This window comes from Betta splendens, chromosome 2 (assembly GCF_900634795.4).
Source record: "Betta splendens chromosome 2, fBetSpl5.4, whole genome shotgun sequence".
NCBI lineage: Eukaryota > Metazoa > Chordata > Actinopteri > Anabantiformes > Osphronemidae > Betta > Betta splendens.
The window spans coordinates 14,305,816-14,323,640 of record NC_040882.2 but is presented as its reverse complement, the minus strand read 5'-3'; the positions used below and the strand labels follow the sequence as shown (position 1 = coordinate 14,323,640).

At 38.6% G+C, this 17,825-nt stretch overlaps 1 protein-coding gene across 2 annotated transcripts; it reads right to left on the bottom strand.

Annotated features, from left to right (window-relative positions):
- Window positions 1–2,504: 2,504 nt before the first annotated feature.
- On the bottom strand, window positions 2,505–16,516 carry LOC114851039 (up-regulator of cell proliferation-like). 2 transcript variants are annotated; one of them, XM_029142558.3, is made up of 8 exons: window positions 16,370–16,516; window positions 15,942–16,003; window positions 15,738–15,807; window positions 14,748–15,008; window positions 3,401–12,698; window positions 3,168–3,304; window positions 3,017–3,070; window positions 2,505–2,891 (listed from the first exon to the last, which is right to left on the bottom strand). In XM_029142558.3, the coding sequence occupies exons 2-5, from the start codon at window positions 15,984–15,986 to the stop codon at window positions 8,017–8,019; spliced, it is 5,058 nt and encodes a 1,685-aa protein (XP_028998391.1). In that variant the 5' UTR covers window positions 15,987–16,003; window positions 16,370–16,516; the 3' UTR covers window positions 2,505–2,891; window positions 3,017–3,070; window positions 3,168–3,304; window positions 3,401–8,016. The 2 variants fall into 2 exon arrangements, with proteins under 2 accessions (XP_028998391.1, XP_028998392.1); XM_029142559.3 differs by having other exon boundaries at window positions 14,748–14,808; window positions 16,370–16,470.
- Between the last annotated feature and the right edge of the window lie 1,309 nt (window positions 16,517–17,825).

Here is a 17,825-nt window from a genome sequence, read left to right as displayed (position 1 = left end):
GCACTGCTCACTTAACCACAGTATGCGACGCATTCATGGTCTACCGCTGCGATACTTTACACAACACACATAAACAACGGTTTTAAGGCCATGTCTTTGTCTGCTTCGGACAGTTAGAGAGCAGTGAAACACACTGCTCATAGTTACAGAGAAATAGAACACCCACAAGACATTTAATGGACACTTTCTTAACATATTTCTTATGTCTCTGCTCAGACTTAAAGCCGTACTATTACTGACCGGGAAAAGCAGGTGTACATGAAGTATTTAAAACACAAAAGCAGCCTGTTCAGTAAAAAAACACCCCAGTTTCTGTCAATACACCTTCTGTGGTTTGTTAACTTCTTACAAAAATTTCAGATTGTAGGATAAGTTACAATTCATCTTGACACTTCACTTGAAGCTTAACCAGCTTTATCATTTCTTTAGGATTATGTTCCTCTATTTATGCAGCTACCTCCTCATCCAGCATCTCAGCCTTTACTCTCTCAGCAAAGCGCTTGACACCTTTCTCAGATTTAAGCACTGGGAAAATTCAAGTGATTCAACCAAAATTGTATTTAGCAATGCAGATAATGCCTCTATTGCAGTTATGCTTTCGTCTATGAACTGAGATGTAGTTCATTTGTGTCTTGTTCTCTGCCTGATGGATAAATGACAAATAAATACTCAAATAAATACTTTGACTTCTAAAGCAAATATTTTAATACCTGTTGCTCGTCATTGATTAATGTATGTAAGAAAAAATTAAAGACACAACAGCGTGAAGGTGAAGAGCAAACCTTCAACACCAACACCTCCTCGGCTCCTAGATAAATCTGCTGCCATCACTGATCCAGATTGACCCAAAATGCACAGGACACGAGAGAGAATTCGCTGTTGAATTCGCTCAACAATGATATATTAACAATTAGTTATGAACAAGGAACGGTCAACAGGTCATCCAATAAAAAGCGCTGCACACAGCATCGTCTAATAATTTCTGCGCACAGCAGAAAACTAAAAAGTCGACTGAAAACAAATCAAACCTCACTGGACTAGAAAACAAAAGGAATGACTGTGATGCTAGAGAATATAAATACACCACACAGATTACGGGAAATTAAAATCACCTGCACTCTCTGATGAGTGATTTTCAGAAAACTCAACTCCCTAGTGCTACTGAGGGGGTGTGGACCTAACTAAAAATCAAGAAATTAAACACCATCTATGAGAAACACCTGACTGTACAATAAATTAATTTACCCTGAACCGTCACAGGACAGAAACCGATAAGACACTAAAGCTCCACCCCCGGAACCATCGTGGGGTGGGTTTAACAAAAAAAAACACAAACACTATTCTATCCGGCTCCTGCACAGAATCAGGAAATCAACACTGTTAAAACCTTGTATATAGATATATCTAATAGCGCCCTTGAAAAAAAGTCACCTCATCCCCGAGGATGCTACAATGCTTTTTGCATCTGTGACAATCAGACACTGTAAAACAAAGTATAATAGCATCTTTATTGGAACTTATTTGCTACTGCTATCTGTTAGTTGGCAGATGGAGTCAGAAGTACATGGCAGAGGGTTTTATAGAGCTAGCATGGGTCAGGAGGGTGTTGCGTTGAATGCATTACGTGTCAGCAGTTCATAGGTTGGGTGGGGCTCAAACATTACATGGGGCCTATAATGTAATACCCACAATAATTTACTCACTCATATATTGTGGTGTTCTCTGTCTATACTATATAAACACATCAACCCGAGGACCAGTGTGATGCTCTAAAATACACTCACTGATCATACTACAAATTTGTTTGTTAGTTTGCGGTGTCTGATAAATACAATGGTTTTCATCAGTTCTTTAATAAGGAAGAAAATAAATTATAACTATTGGAACAAATATTTTAAATATTCAACAGAGTAGATTTGCAAGCAAGTTTGCATTGTTTGGTAAAGTACATGGGTGAAAGTTCAAGTTCACAATAATCACTTGCATATGCATTACTGAGCAAAACTGATTAGTTGATTGTCACTCTTCTAGATTATTGACTTTTTTGCTTCATCCACTCAGTTGAATCCCATAATAATATGTTATCCTATTTGACTTGGTGGTATAAAACTATGAATATCCCTAATACAATTTCATGTTATTACAAAGTGCAGATGTTGTGAGTTCTCAGAAACATCACAACTGGCACAAACTGAGACATCGTATAATCCTTTGAGTTGTTTCAGTCCATCCTTTCTTAGAAGACCCCACACGTACACCAACACAGGTTATTTTTTAAATGCAAAATCGCCTTCCACCTTGACCATGTCCTCTTGTGAGGACATGGTCAAGGTGGTAACTGCAGCAAGAGATCAATGTAAAAACAAGGTAAGCTGTGTTTTAAAAACATATTTATCAAGTTAATATATACTGTTCGTGGAGCAGCTGCTAGTGTTGCTACAGTCTGTACGAGAACGTTATAGACTGCACAAAATATATTGAAAAAAGTACAGACAAGTCTATGCTGAAGTTAGCTGTTATTCTTTATTAAGAGCTCAAGAGTCTTTTAGTTTTTAAGCAGAACAAACACTAACAAAGACATGCAGTTTCAGAAGTTCAGTTGCAGAACTTTAGACTTACAGTTCAGCTTTATACTCTTGAAGATACTGGATAAATTTCATCATTGTTTTTAGTTCCTCTTCACTCTCCCTAATTTCTGCAGTAAACTTCTCATTCTGATTGTTCACATAAGCCTTTAATGCCTCCATGTAGCCTTGGGAAGCAGCCAAAAAATTCTCCACTGGGGGAAAATCGTCCGGGAGATTCTTCACAGTTTCTTTCATCCACGCTGCCATAGAGTTTATCATGTTGGTTCCTTCATTTAATAACTCTGAGGTGCTGCTTAATTTTGCCTGATAGGAAAAAACAAAACCACTTTACAAAATGGACACAATTCAGACTTTGATGTCAAGTCATGAAACAGGAATACACACAGTTTAAGCATGTCGGCACCTCATACAGAAAGGTTCTGACTCACTTTAACTCTGTGCAGCTCTTGTTGTACATCTTGATATGATTCCACAAGCTTGTTCTGCAGACCCAGAATGAAAGACATACAGGTACAGAACATTTTAGCATGATATTGACATATCTGGTATATGTTATAAAAATACTTAATATTTCAGCACCAGTTCATCGTTGTTGACTAGTGAATTTGTGAAAGACACCAGAGAAAACAGAGTGAAGGTGACGAGCAGGCCTCTACCACCAAACCCTCCTCTGTTCCTGGACAAATCTGCTGCTGCCATGACTGGTCTAAATAAAACTGGTAAAGTTCAGTGGAGAAAAATAAACACAGGTGTTATTCAAATCTGAGCTTCAACATTGTTGAGTAAACATAAGTAGAAACCTGTAAACTTACCTGTGATAAAAGTTTAAGAAGAGCTGTCTGACAGGTAAGTTATCAAACACAAAACTGCAAAGTGAAACACCACAAAATGTTTTATATCCCCCGTTGCTCCACCCTCTACACCCTCAAATTCACACACTCAACACACTTAGTGTCACTTTTACATTCTTGTACACAGGTGTATGTTTATGTTTCATTTTTACAGAACTGACACTTTTGCTTTACCCCCTCTGGGTGATGAAGGTACATACTGTAGTGTCCTGTGAGGCAGTAAACTAACTAATAAAGAACAACCCACAATCAAACAGTACATAAAAAAAATGATTACCCATAAAATGAAATTAAAAGAACAAATAAACTAACTGATAGATGACTGGACATTTTCGGCTTTATTCTTCTGATCGGTTGTAACAGTTATCAACATGATATAGTCAATGACAAGTACATTACCCAAAGTTTGCAAAACACAACTGACTGAGACTAGGGGGCCAAATGCGCACACCCATCTGGTGGGAAGAGAGGTCAGAAGCAACTTTATACCACTCGGAAAAAATGAGTCAGTTGTAAATGAAAAATAATTATTCCCACTTTTTGAGGAATGTTCAGCAGAACCCATGTTGCCACTAACGCCAATGGGACCTCATATTTCTCATTATGGGCAGGTATACATAAATGTAGAAAATTGGGCAAACAATAGTGTGACACGTTGGTTGTTGTTAATGTTATGTGTGAGCTTGTGGCGTGGCTTTTACTGTTGCCTCACTCTGTAAGTCTTAGGTTTCCCTTTCACAGAAATGACATTTGGTTTTACTTCCTACTAGTTATGTTACCAGCACTGTGTCATGTAGGTAAACAAGGAGATAATGAGCGAGCTACTAAAGAACCAAACTGTACCTGCATTGGACACACGAACTGCAGATAGGGAAACTGATTATTTCTTTTGTTCTTGTACATTCTTTGTACGTTTAGCTATTCCCCAACAGCTGGGATAGGTTGCAGCAGCCCCAGCTCTTATAAGGACAAGAGGTTCCAATGATCTAGTAATCAGTTTGCTGTAAGTGCTAATTGGTTGGTTTCACTTTTACTTCATGAGAAAGTGTCAGGTGACTGCATCACCAGGAAACCATGATCACAGCAGCTCAAACCAGTTTCTGTGTATATAACAGTAAACTTGTTTATCAGGTCTCTGGGTGTTTGTACAGGAACATGAGCACACGTCAAATTTTAACAAAGAAATGTCAGAAGCTAACAGTGTGAGATTAAGGCGGCTAATAAGTTTTAGGTGAACAGATATTTAGTAGCTGGTAGCTCAGTTTCTATAAGGATGGTGTTTTATTTTTGTATAAGTCAAGGCTTTTTCTTTTTTGTTTAACAAAGGGATTAAAAAACAAGTAAAACATGGAACAACAGTTTGAGAGTCAGGACTTTTAGTAAATCGTGTTTTGTCTGATTTTCTGTTATATACTGTCTAGTTCCTGTCATCATCCTGCCTCTTATTGTTTCTGTCAATTGTCCTTTCTAGTCATATGATTACCAGCGCTTGTCATTTGGTTCAGCATTTAGGTGCCAGATCTCACCACACTCATTGCCAGATTGCCTGTGCATATCATCCAGCCTTCCAGCATTCTTGTAGGTCTGTGGTTTTGCTCTTGTGTCTATTTTTTGACCTTCACTTTTGCTTGGTCCCTACCTGTACCTCTGCTGGAGTTTTGGATTTCCTGGTTTTGATCACTGCCAATCTGAATTCCCTACCACCTCCTGTTCTTGATAATAAAATACTCTTTTTCTAGTGCTATGCTATCATGCTAGTATTAGCATGATAAAACATTAAAAAGATCTGGTTTTGTGTTCACCATTCTTCGACAGAGGTCACTGAAAATTCTCATGAAATTAGAACTCATGAAATTAGAGACTGATTTTGTTTCATCAAAGAAAATTGTGATTATTATTAACCATACATATTAACTAAATTATTAATTAAATTGAAAACAGTGGTAAAGGTAGGGAAGGAAATAGGTGAGGGGTGTAGATAATGGGACACTACAGGGTAGTATCATCAGCCTGGAAACTCTTTTCAGTCATGATAAATAATATATTTGAGAAAGTGGATAAATCAGTGGGGGTGGCATTATTTGCAGATGATGGGGTGATGAAGAAATGAGAAGTACATTAACAGAAAGCTGCAAGAGGTGATAAATTAGGTGGAGAAATGGGCAATGAAATGGGGATATAGATTTTCTGTAGGTAAGACTAAAGTCATGCATTTTTCAAAAAAAAAAAGTTAATCAGTTAAAAAAAATTGGGAGTTTTGGGTGGGTAATAGGAAAAAATGGTGAACAGAATGGAAGTTGGAAACAAAGAGATAAGACCAACAGTGCCGCTATTACCACCATGGGTAATAGAAGATATAGAGGTGTAAACCAAACGGCAGGCAAAAATGTAGTCAAGCAGGCCTTCAGCGCTTGTTTTACCTTCGCAAAGCAGAGTGGTTTGGCACAATGTTATAATAATGTAAGTTATGTAGAGGAATACATTGATTTTGGACTTTATTTTTATTTATTTGGCGCATATTACAAACTAACTAGCGCTTACAGCCACACCCCTCTTGTTTTATACTTATTATTCACAATGTAACACAAGCATTTCTTACTCTATCACAAAATGATCACAAATTGTTTTTACGCTTTTTATTATGTACATATTGAAGTACAGCAAAGACAAGGAGGCTGGTTGAAGCAGATGATATACTTGCAGTGCACCACCAGATTTTACTGTTCTATGTGGTTTTAAAGCCCCGCAAGTTTGGTTCATTTTTCCGGCACAATCAGATGAAACCTGTGGAAGCTTCATGGGGTTTCAGCTGCCTTCCCTAGGTCAATATATAGGCAGACCAAAAAAAAACCCATCGACTTACTGCAAACACTGGACAGCTGACAAACAGGGTGCTTGAACGAACAATCAAATGTGCAGGTGTTTAAATACAGGACAGTGATTACTGATGGAACACAGCTGGTGATTATATGACTGGAAAACAAAGGTGAACTACGCATGACAAGACAGAATCGGAAATGTAGGAAAATAAAACAGGAAGTGTGACACATGACTAGGAAAGTGAACAAGGACTAAGGCAGACAGGAAACAATATTGTATGCACTTAAATGGGCAGAGGTATGTAGGCCACAAAGGGTGGTAATAGGGTCAGACTCAAGTAGCTCACTGACAAGTATTAAACAAATAGAATCAAATGCTAGACAATATGTGGTGGTGTAGACCTTGCGGTAATGCACTGCAGCATATAGGTTGCCATAAAAAAACAAAAAGAAGAAGAAGGGAGTGGGTGTGGTCCAGAGCAGAGGCATGGTGTGATGAGAGAGGGGAAAAAAATTAAACAGCCTGCAGAACCACCCCAAGGACCTTAACAACTAAGGAGTCGTATGGGTTATAGCAGACTCCTTCTAAATGAGGAGAGGCTATGAGCTCTCCTGAATAAGAAACCCTTATTCAAATAAAGTTACTTTAACTGCAAAGTCTGTACTTTATTTAGCAAAGAAAAAGCTTAAGTACAATAAAAATTGCCCATTCTTTCCCTATGTCTACTGCTAGTCTCCTCATAACCCCTTCAAGGCTGGCTGGAGAATTGACTAGTGAAAGATGTGTAGATGATGTCTTCTCTTCAACCAGCCAAAACCTTGGGTTTTTATACACATTTTCTGCCCAAATCATGCTTGCTAACGTTTTTAGCATCATTATACAAATACCTCTACAGTCCTCTTACAGGGTGATCAACATCTTTTAACCAATGACAGCACATCATCAGGCATGATCTAATCCTTGTCTCACTTTGATTAAAAGTGCATCTCATCAGCAACTTTACCTTGTGGATTTCCTAAGTTTTCTCCAGCCATGTCCTACTTTGGCAGTTCTGGGACTTTCCAGTGACACTTTGGTTCCTTTAGCTTGCACACAACATTTCAAGATTATAGCTTGAGCACACAAGATTGCAAGACCTACATCTGACTCCTGCAGTCAAACAATTATGTTTATTTCACTCTGATTACAAGCTTACAAAATGTATTAGAACGCGTATTAAAAATGACAGATTTATCATTCAAACATAAGCAAATTACTCCATTGTTAAAAATCATCTGGATCGTCAAACATCACCTGACCGTCCACCTCTGCTTATTCTTCTGACTTCTTGCTCTTTCTTATGTTGAAATTTACCATTACCATCGATGTCCACTATTCGGGATCTTTGACAGTACATCAAGTAAATAATGTAGGACTAATCTAATACTCTGATTTCCAACATTGCTCCTCGTGAGTGTGCGGGAGAGAGTTTTGTGTGCATGGAAAATAAAACAATGCCCTTCAAGGGCTCTGTAGAACACATACAACCTATTTAAACAAATTAAAATTTTGCACTTTTCCCAAAAACCTAAGTGAAAATAGAACCAGAAGCCCTTTCTCTCAGCTGTTCTAATGTATTTCATATGTGTTTTTTTTTTTTTAGTTTTAAGTGTGAGCATACACTAAAGGTATTCAAAATAATGTAATTATTAGGAGGGATCTGTTTTGTAGATCACATAACATGTGTACCATGAATACTATCAATCCCATAGAGTCTCTCATTTAACATTAAAAGACACTTTCAGACTGTCCTCTGCCTGCTTAGGTGTAATGTTGTACCAAGTGCAGGGAATATCAGCAGGATCTGTTTTATATTCTTTAGCAAAGTCTTTGTTGAATCTTGCGATCACAAATTTCCAATACTCTGATGCTTCAAGACTTTCATCTGGGGGAATTTTCCAGTCTGGAAAAATTTCTTTGTAACGCTTGTAAGGACAGTATCTATTATTTGTAGCATCACAGAGAAACTGGCAATCGCTGACCACTAAAGATGAGCAGATGTCAGTAACAAGTTTGTTTGTCCTGGTCCACCTGCATCGACCCAAGCCTTGTGGTCGATGCAGTGAAGCAAAATGCTCAGTATGTTGCGTTGCTCCAGCCTCACAGGGTGAGCTGCAGAAAGGACACTGTTTTCCACATCCTATCAGTTTGGTGAAAAGCTCATTCTGAGGTTTTACATGGAGACGTTTGAGTTTCATTTTAATGTCTAATGTTGAAAAATCATCTCTAAGAGTTTGTCCCATGTCCTTCACGTTTTCTGTGAGCCAGTGAGCAAACTGGTCCTTGTCAGCGTTGTTCAAGATCATAAAAGCACCAAGAGCATTCTGGGAAATTACCAGTTTATCCCCTAGTTCTCTACAGACGTCTTCAACAAATGTTTTAAAGTCAATATTCTTCCCTGTTTTGGCCTTGTTGATGGCAGCATTTATGCTATTTATAGCTGACTGAAGACACTGATCCTCAAACTCAGACATCTTAGGACCATCTGAGAAGCGAGTCACTATTTGGTTTAATATCCAGTTTTTGACATAATTTTCATATGAAGAAATGTAACTGCAATAGCTCTTAAATTGATTCTTTTCAAGTAAATCCTGTAAAACTGAAAACTGGAAGAACATCCGTGTACTGAACTGCTGCATCGTCATCATTTCACCAATGATATCAGGACCCAGGGAACGTTTGACAAAGTCTTCAACTGCAGGCTTCAAACATTGGTTGGTGAATTCTTCTGCCTTCTTCTGACACTGGTCTCGTTCATGGAACAGATCTTTGAAATCAGCACAGAATTTGAACTTGTTTTGGTTCAGACATGTGTGAGGATCATTCATATGAAGAAACTCTTTGTGCATTTTCTGGAAGTTTCTGGCTGCAAATCCACAGATGTGCTGTTTTAGAAAAACCTCAAATGTGATGTCTGTGTCAACATCCTGATTGTTTTGTAGTTGACCATCAATCAGGTGCAGAATCTCCTGGATGTCAGTTTCATGGTAATTTGTACGTTTTGACATTTTTTCCATTACAGCCTCTTTACAAGCGTCTATGATGCTGTCAGCCATTTTTTGTAGCAGCATTACATGATCTTCATAGTTTATAAACTTGCTCATTTTATGTAAAAATCGATTCAAGCGTCCTTCCACTGTTACTTTGAAAGGCTCAATTCCATATTTCTCAAGTCTACTTTGACTTAACAGTTCACATGCATAACTCCCCTTATGTGAGAGGTTTATTCTCAGGCAGTGTGCTGCACTGGTGAAAACATTTATGGGGCTTATTGTAGAAAATGTCAATTTGCTCATTGTTTGTTCCCACATCTTATCAAACTCTTTGTCCAGTTCTTCATCTGCCATTTGGACATTTTTCTTCCGACATTCATCAATCAGTGAACTCACTGCCTTTTCTATTTCTTTTGTGTGGTTCTTCTTGATTTTGTCAACTTCTCTCATTCCCTGTTTGATTTCTGCTGCTGCCGTGAGCTGATTAAACACAGAGTTCTCTATTTCTCTTCTAAGGCTTTTTGCACTGTTTGAGAATTCTTCTCTGTATCCTTCAACCAGATAGACGTGACCCTCTGTTTGCTTGAAGTACTGTGTCAGATTGTCCAGAAGCCTTTCCTCCCAGTCAGTCAGTTTAGTGGAAGCTTCAGTTTTCAACCAAGTGAGAAGTTCCTTGATGTCAGAAATCTCATATTTTGCAGCAATTGTACCAAAGTTAGATATACTTGTTTCAGCTTGTGTGACCCATGTGTACATGTCCTTTTTGAATTCCCATTCCCATTTGTTGAACTCTGTGCAGAGCTTCATGTACGCATCAGCTACTAGACTGTTTCTGAAGCTAAAGATGAAGTTTTCATGTTTAACTGCATTCCACAGGCTTCTCATCCACTCTGTAAACTCCATGATATTGTTACCTGATGACTGATGATTCCCCAGTAATTTGATCACATTTTTCTTGAGGTCATAAACAGCTTCGCTGTAGCCTGCGTTGACTGGAGCCATTGGTGGGTTTCCATTCCAGAGTCCAGGAATGTACCAGTTCCCAGTGTCTGGATCATACTCCATTACATCAGTGAAGCTCTTGTTCTTCTCTTTCTTTTCCATCCTGGCTGCTGCCTGGGTCATTTCATTTAACTGTTGCAGCAACAGTTTCCTGTCTCTTAAGTTCTTCTCATGAGCTGAAACATCTGAAACATTCTGGTGAACAAACTGGCATTTAGGTTTTTTACCGACCTCTTTCATCCTGAGAAAAGCGTGAACTACTATCTGCAGGATGTCTTTCATATCTGTTGAATTCTCCATAGCGATGTTGACAATAGTGATGTCACTCAAACCTACAACGAGTGTTGCCAGCTCGTTGTCATGTTCATAGCTGTTGTCCAGTTGTGCAAGTTCTGGTGACTTCAAGCCCTCAGTGTCAATGATCACCATGAAGTCACAGTTGAGGACTGTTTTAACATCCTCACTGATTCTGATGAGCAGCATGAAAGCACCTCGAGTGCATCGACCGCTGCTGACGGCAAACTGAACTCCAAACATGGTGTTGAGCAGAGTGGACTTTCCTGTGCTCTGAACTCCAAGAACCGTGACAATCAGAACCTTGTTCTTAGGAGACACCATCTCATTGAGCTGAGACAGAACATCACTCACCCATCTGAGAGGTATGTTGGATGCATCTCCATCTACAAGCTCAACAGGAAATCCATCAAGCAGCAGCTGTGCACAGAGTTTGGGCAGATGCTGGAGCTGTTGACGTGATGGGTTTGTTTCTGGAAGAGAAAATGAAGCTTCATAGATTTGACCCATCTCACGGAAGAAGTGTTCAGTTCCCAGTGAGCTGCTGGACAGTTGTTTGTCAATGTCTTTAATTTCCTCTTTGTTCTCAGAACTTTCACATTTCTGTTTGTACAGCTCCCTGAGGTCAGACAGTTTGTTTCTAGACAGATTATCAAGGTTCATCCGCATCCATTTCAGGAAATAACATCTCTCTAGTCCTGGACTTGATATTGCGTTGATGAAACATGTCATTGCATCTGACACATCATGAGAGCTTTGCTTTTTTCTAATTTTTTTTTTTTGTTTTTGAAGTTTACTTTTGTAATTTTCTATATTTTCAGAACCAACTTTTGTAAGTCTAAACTCCTCCTTCTCCAACATCGTCAGTTCTTTCCATATTTGACCTTGTAGTGGAAGTTGAGCTTCTTTGTATTGAAGGATGTCTTGTATTTCTGCAGTGATGGCGTCTGCATTTCTCTTGGCTGTCTGACACTCTGGACAGTCTTCATCAACCATGATCCCCAGTTCATGAGCAATATCAGCCATCTGCTCTATTTTCATCTTCATCTTTGACTGAACAAGTAAATCTTTGACTGTTTCCCTCAAACGTTTGATGAAATCGGCATCATTCATGTGTTTTGTCTTTAATATAATATTGCTGTTAGTCAATTTTAGCTTGGTTGCAACTTTTTGTAAATCGTCCAGACTGAAGGTTTTACTCTTCTGGTCAGCCACCAAGAAGACCTTTGCCTTGTTTTGCTGGTTGGTCAGTAAACTACATCCAGCACTGAAACTGTCAAAGAAAACAAAAACAGCTGCAGATGTTTGACACAAAAATGAATATTGAGTTTCAAATGAAGCGGCGTCTCCACGGAGGTTGGCCACAGCCACTGGCTCACTGAAGATGTCCATGTTCTTGTTTCCACATGGGAGGTACCAGGATATTTCAACCAGACCATTGGAGATTTTTCTTGGACTGTCTCCACACTCCATGTTGTGGTGAACAAAGGTGTCATGGTACTGCTGAGAACTGCTCAGTAGCTTGTTGAGGATCTCTGACTTGGACAAGGAGCACTCACCCAGTCTAACAAAAGATATCATTGGAAGCTCAGAGACGACTATTCTGTCCTCCTTAAAGCCCTTTGACTCTGAAAGTGACTGAGGTCTGTACTTTTTAACAATGTCTCTCATGGCCCATAGCATGAGTGTGCACTGCTGTGTGTCACAGTTAGGAAGAAGCAGAGGCACCGAGAACTGACACATGGACATTTTCAGTGTCAGTTCCTGCTGCACAAAACCATCAGAACACAGAAACAGAGCAGTGATGATGTCAAGAGGGTTCAGTGTTTCACCAGAGAATGAACTGTCAATAAGATCTTTCAAATCTAAATTTGCGTTTCCTGATTTAACATTAGAGTCTACTTTACTTACTGATATTCCTCTTACAGTTCTAGCTGTCACATTAACCATCATTATTTTTTTCACAAAAGACAATGGAATATCTATATTACTCTTGGCAGATTCATCAGTGATGGTCCTTTCATCAACCTGAAGTACTGTGCTTAGCGTTAGTTTTTCCTTGTAGTGTGATGTCAGCCCCAGATCCTCCAATAACCACTGGAGTTGTGTCTCTGTTGATATGAGAGAAATAAAAATCAAATAAATGCTATATAAATGCTTGGTAGTTCTGGGCAGGTGTGACATTATTACAAAAATAAGCAAAAAAATAGTGATCTATAGATATTGATGCGTATTGAAGGGTGCAAGGCATAAGGGTTAAGCTGGTGGTCTGTTTTGTAAGAGTTATAGTCTCACTGGTCACCTTATCTTGTGACTTGTGAATTTCCAGGTTCGGCATTTCATTTTGTAGAAGGTTTATGGTATTCTTTTGTGTGTGTTCGTTTTTTATTCTTTGTTGCTACAGCACCTAGTGGGAATTGCATAAGTCAGTTCTCGCACTGTGGAAACAAACTGGAAGTTATCTCTCCTAGATTTTTACCCAGACGGGCCCCAGTCTCAACCCCTTTCAAGTTTGTTAATTGGATCATCACCACAACCTGCTGTAACACAGACTCTCACCTTCATTTGCCCCATTTACCCCCATGTCTCAGGCCTTCCAGCTACAACCCTCTGACTGGTGTCACCCCTCCCCACTGTACTGAATCACGTAGGTTACTTTGTAATATTTAGTTACTAAGACACTGGATTTTAAATTCCCATATTACCAAAAGCTCTTTTATCCTTAAGTTTGCCGCCCCAGAGCTGTAGTGCAACAATGACAGCCACAAAAGACAAGAGCTGTTGGCTGTACAGTGTGTCCACTATAATTGAAATCCCTGGGGTCTTGCAGTGCATGGGGAAAAGGTGTTAACCCCGAGACTTAGCAGTAGTCCTTAGATTACTTTAGCTGATACACACATCTTACATCATACAGATACACATCTTGTCCAACATTCACTTAATTCTTGTTTAAAATATGCAGCTTTAAAACGGAGTCACAATTTATGTTTTTGTAGATAAGATTTTCTTCCTGTTTTTAGACCTGTAACCTATGTTCTAAAGGGCACTGTACTAACATGAAAGACCTACAGTATCCAAATCATTGCTTTCACAGGGTGTGGGAACTGGGAGAATTATGACCTTTTTTATTTTACACTACCAACTGTTAGTGGTTGCTGTTGAAAAAAATGAGACCAGATTTTTTTTTTATTACTACCATATACTGCCATTAGGCAATTCTTGGCTTTTTCTTTCTGATTATCCTTTCTGTGGATATAGATTTTCGAAAGACAAAACTCGTTTACACAAGGAATCGTGCTCAACGTGAAAACAAAGACCCCGGCCAGAGTATCGTTGCTGTAGAGCCAGCATAACAGCTAAGTGGCTAGCATGGTGATACCAACCCTCTGTATCTTGTGTGATCATGGGAAATGTGACCTCACTACAAAACAAAATTAACAAAAACAAAACTGCTGGCTGTAAGCTTGTAACCTTACTAGTTGCCCAGAGTGTTTAGTCATGACATAGTTGTGATTGTTTGCATTCCACAATGCACCTAAGGGGAGGTAGCGTGTAATGTCATCCATTCCACAAACACAGCACCCACCAAGAAATCTCAGTCTGCAACAAGAGAGGGTCCCCAGTAGAACTCTAAAACTAAAACATTCACTACCTCATTACTACAAAAGTATTAAAGGTGTCAGTTTTTTATGTTGTCATTCTGTAAGTCTACATTTGCACAGTAGCTTTATGTTTCCTCTTGTCTATAAATGACTTCTGTATAATAATGTAAATGTTGTAAATCTGTTATAATGTTATAATATGTTGCATATACATAGCACCTTGGCCCATGGAGGATTGTTGTTTCGTTCCACTGCATACTGATATTTACACAGTTGGAATGACAATAAAAGAATTGACTTGATAAAAAACTATGTTCGAAATATGGCCCCACAGAACTGCTTCTTCAGTGTTTTCAGAGCATTTAAATTAAAGACAAACTTTTGTTGCAGGTTCAAACTCTTTAACCATCTTGCTGAGGTGATGGTGCTGACAAAGGTATTACATAAGATATAGGTAATATCTGCACAGAAGCTAGGCTTACTATTGCTTAATTATTTCCTATAAATTACTATGCTGTTCTATTGAAATATTAATTAAAATGTGTTTTTCTTACTTACTTGTGCTGGCAGACGTAACTGCAGGTTTGCTTCTTCTTCCATTTTCGAGTTGTGTAGAAACCTGAACAAGGTAACACACCCCTGGGATCAGGCTTCTAATAGTCAAGCTGTTCATGTCAGTTTCCAGCTGGTGAACTGTTTTTCCCTTGCTGCTACATGTTACAATGTAGCTCTGCACTTGACCAGCAGCAGGGTCCCACTGCAGAGTCATGGAGTCCATGCTGATGTGAATGATTTCTATCTGCGTTGGGCAGATGGCTTCTAATGGAAATAATGATGAGAGAAAATGTTGACACGCATGAACAAACCATTAATTTGCTCCGATCTTTAAAATGAAAATTGTGATTTCATGCTATTAATGATTATCTATTATTTTCTGTCTTTATACTTTTACATCATTCATTATATATAGATTTATTATTATTATTTGTTATATTATAAATAATAATATAAATACATTAGGACCTATATGTATATATATATATATATATATATATATGTGTGTGTGTGTGTGTGTGTGTCTGAATATTGAAAGTCAGACTTCAAACCAATTGTAATAAGAGTTTGTCATGTTACACTGCCTTTAGCAGCTTCTGTTGTCATTTCCTCTCTCTCTGTAGTCTTTCCTGAGAAGGTATTGCCATTCGACTGCAAACTGTAAAACAAATGGCGAACTTTGCTGTGGGTAAATCAGAACGCATAATCGCCCAGAAATTTTTTGAGTAGGCATTTGAAGTTTTAATGACTCACACATTTCACTCACAAAACAAACGTTTCGGTGACCGAAGCGAGTGACTGCCTAACTCACCGCTCGTGTTTGAAAGTGAGTGAGAAATACCGGAGCGGAGTAGGTGGAGTGACTGTCAAAGACAGCGGCTGTTTGGGAGCGAGCGAGATAAAGAAAACCCGGAGTGGAATAGAAATCTTAAGCCGTCTTAGGTTTTTATTGTTTCTTTGTTTGTTTTTTAAGAACTGTGCTCCTACACTTACGATGAACTTGTGATGTTTCAGGAAAGCCTTTTTCCTCACTGAAGAATTTATCTGATGCATCTTGGAATTCCTTGACAATAGAGGAAAAATACCCATCTTGTAAATTACAATTAAAACAAATAACAGAACAAAGTGTACATGTAAAGCATTATTTTATATAATTCTATTCTTTTTAGTTTGACCAATTATCAACGTTTTGTTTACCCCTTCATCATCAGAACTATCCATCGTTGAAACACTCTCACTCATGATGTGTCTCTCTGGAACTGAGTAAAGTGGGTAAAAAGTTAATATAAACTAGCAACACTACAGTATAAACCAAATCTATAATTAGTCTACAAATTGTCTTGATTCACCACTGTAATTTAACTGGAAAATAACCTAGTGTGTATAGTTTCAATTTCAGCTTATCGCTTCGTAGTCTGATTTATTTATTTCTAGACACATTATGTACAACATTTCTAAAATGTTTTTATTTTTGCACATATTTTAAAGATTTACCATTTTAGTTTTTTGTATCTGCATTGCAAATTACATTTTCCCACTATGGGATCAATGAACATATGCTATGATAATATGCACACATTGAAGAAATACAGAATCCATTAACAAGTAACAAATTGGAAACCTACCATATCTCAGTTGACTCTTCTTTTGAAGTTTAAGCAGTTCTGTTATACTGCAACTATTATCATTTAACACCACACTCGTCAGTAAGGATTCTCCTTCATACTGTATGGGAGTACTGCAGGCTGCTCCTTTTATTCTCTTAGGTGCAGTCACTTTCAGTTTCTGTTTTACAGAAAACAGCCTATAACAAGGAAATAAAACCTAACCAACTCCATGACTTGCAACAGTATCTATTATGTGTTACACATTTTATTTCACATTACACATTATTAATAACAAGAGAAATATAAAATTATTTCATTTTTAGGACATTTTGGGTTAACAAAATCAGGCTCTCACCACTGTCTGGTCCTCTTTTTTATCGCGTTTTGTTTTTCCCCCTTACTCACTTTGACAATGTCCATGTCCTGGATTTTCCCTCCATCTCCCATTACATGGTTTATAACAGCAAAATAGTGTTGTGGATGGGCTTCAATTATATTTACTCCACCACACCTACAGGCATATTGTTTATCTGCTGTGTTCTGTATAATGTAAAGTTTAACAGTTACAGATAGACAATAACCACTGCCACCACAGTGATTTAGCTGAGGAGAATGAAAACAACACATTTATGATGTGGCGTGGCTCTCTCTTAGACACAGAGATTATAACTATATATACAGTATATATATATATATATATATATATATATATATATATATATATATATATATATATATATATATATATATATATATATATATATACTCCCTTCTCACCCCACGCGGGTGGTCTCATCCACTTTCCAAGCTCGGGTCCTCTACCAGAGGCCAGGAAGCTTGAGGGTTCTGCGCAGTATCTTTGCTGTTCCTAGGACTGCACTTTTCTGGACTGAGATGTCGGATGTTATTCCAGGGATCTGTTGTAGCCACTCCTCCAATTTGGGGGTCACAGCCCCTAGTGCTCCGATCACCACAGGCACCACTGCGGCCTTCACCTTCCAAGTCTTCTCCAGTTCTTCCCTGAGCCCTTGGTATTTCTCTAGTTTCTCATGTTCCTTTTTCCTGATGTTGCCATCGCTTGGTATTGCCACATCCACCACTACGGCTTTCCTCTGCTCTTTGTCCACCACCACAATGTCTGGTTGGTTCGTCATTACCATTCTGTCTGTCTGTATCTGGAAGTCCCACAGGATCTTGGCTCGCTCATTCTCTACCACCTTGGGAGGTGTTTCCCACTTTGACCTTGGGGTTTCCAGTCCATATATTTGGATTTGGATTTGTTGAGATCAGCCACTTCAGTTATGTTCCGGTGGTACATCCCATGTAAGGGCTTGTCCTCCCATGATGGTCCCTCTTCCAGCATCTCATCCTCTGTTCTCCACTGCCTGAGACATTCACTCAGCATGCCATCTGTCGGGGCCTTCTCCTTGATGTACTTATGGATCTTGGATGTTTAATCCTGGATAGTGGCTCT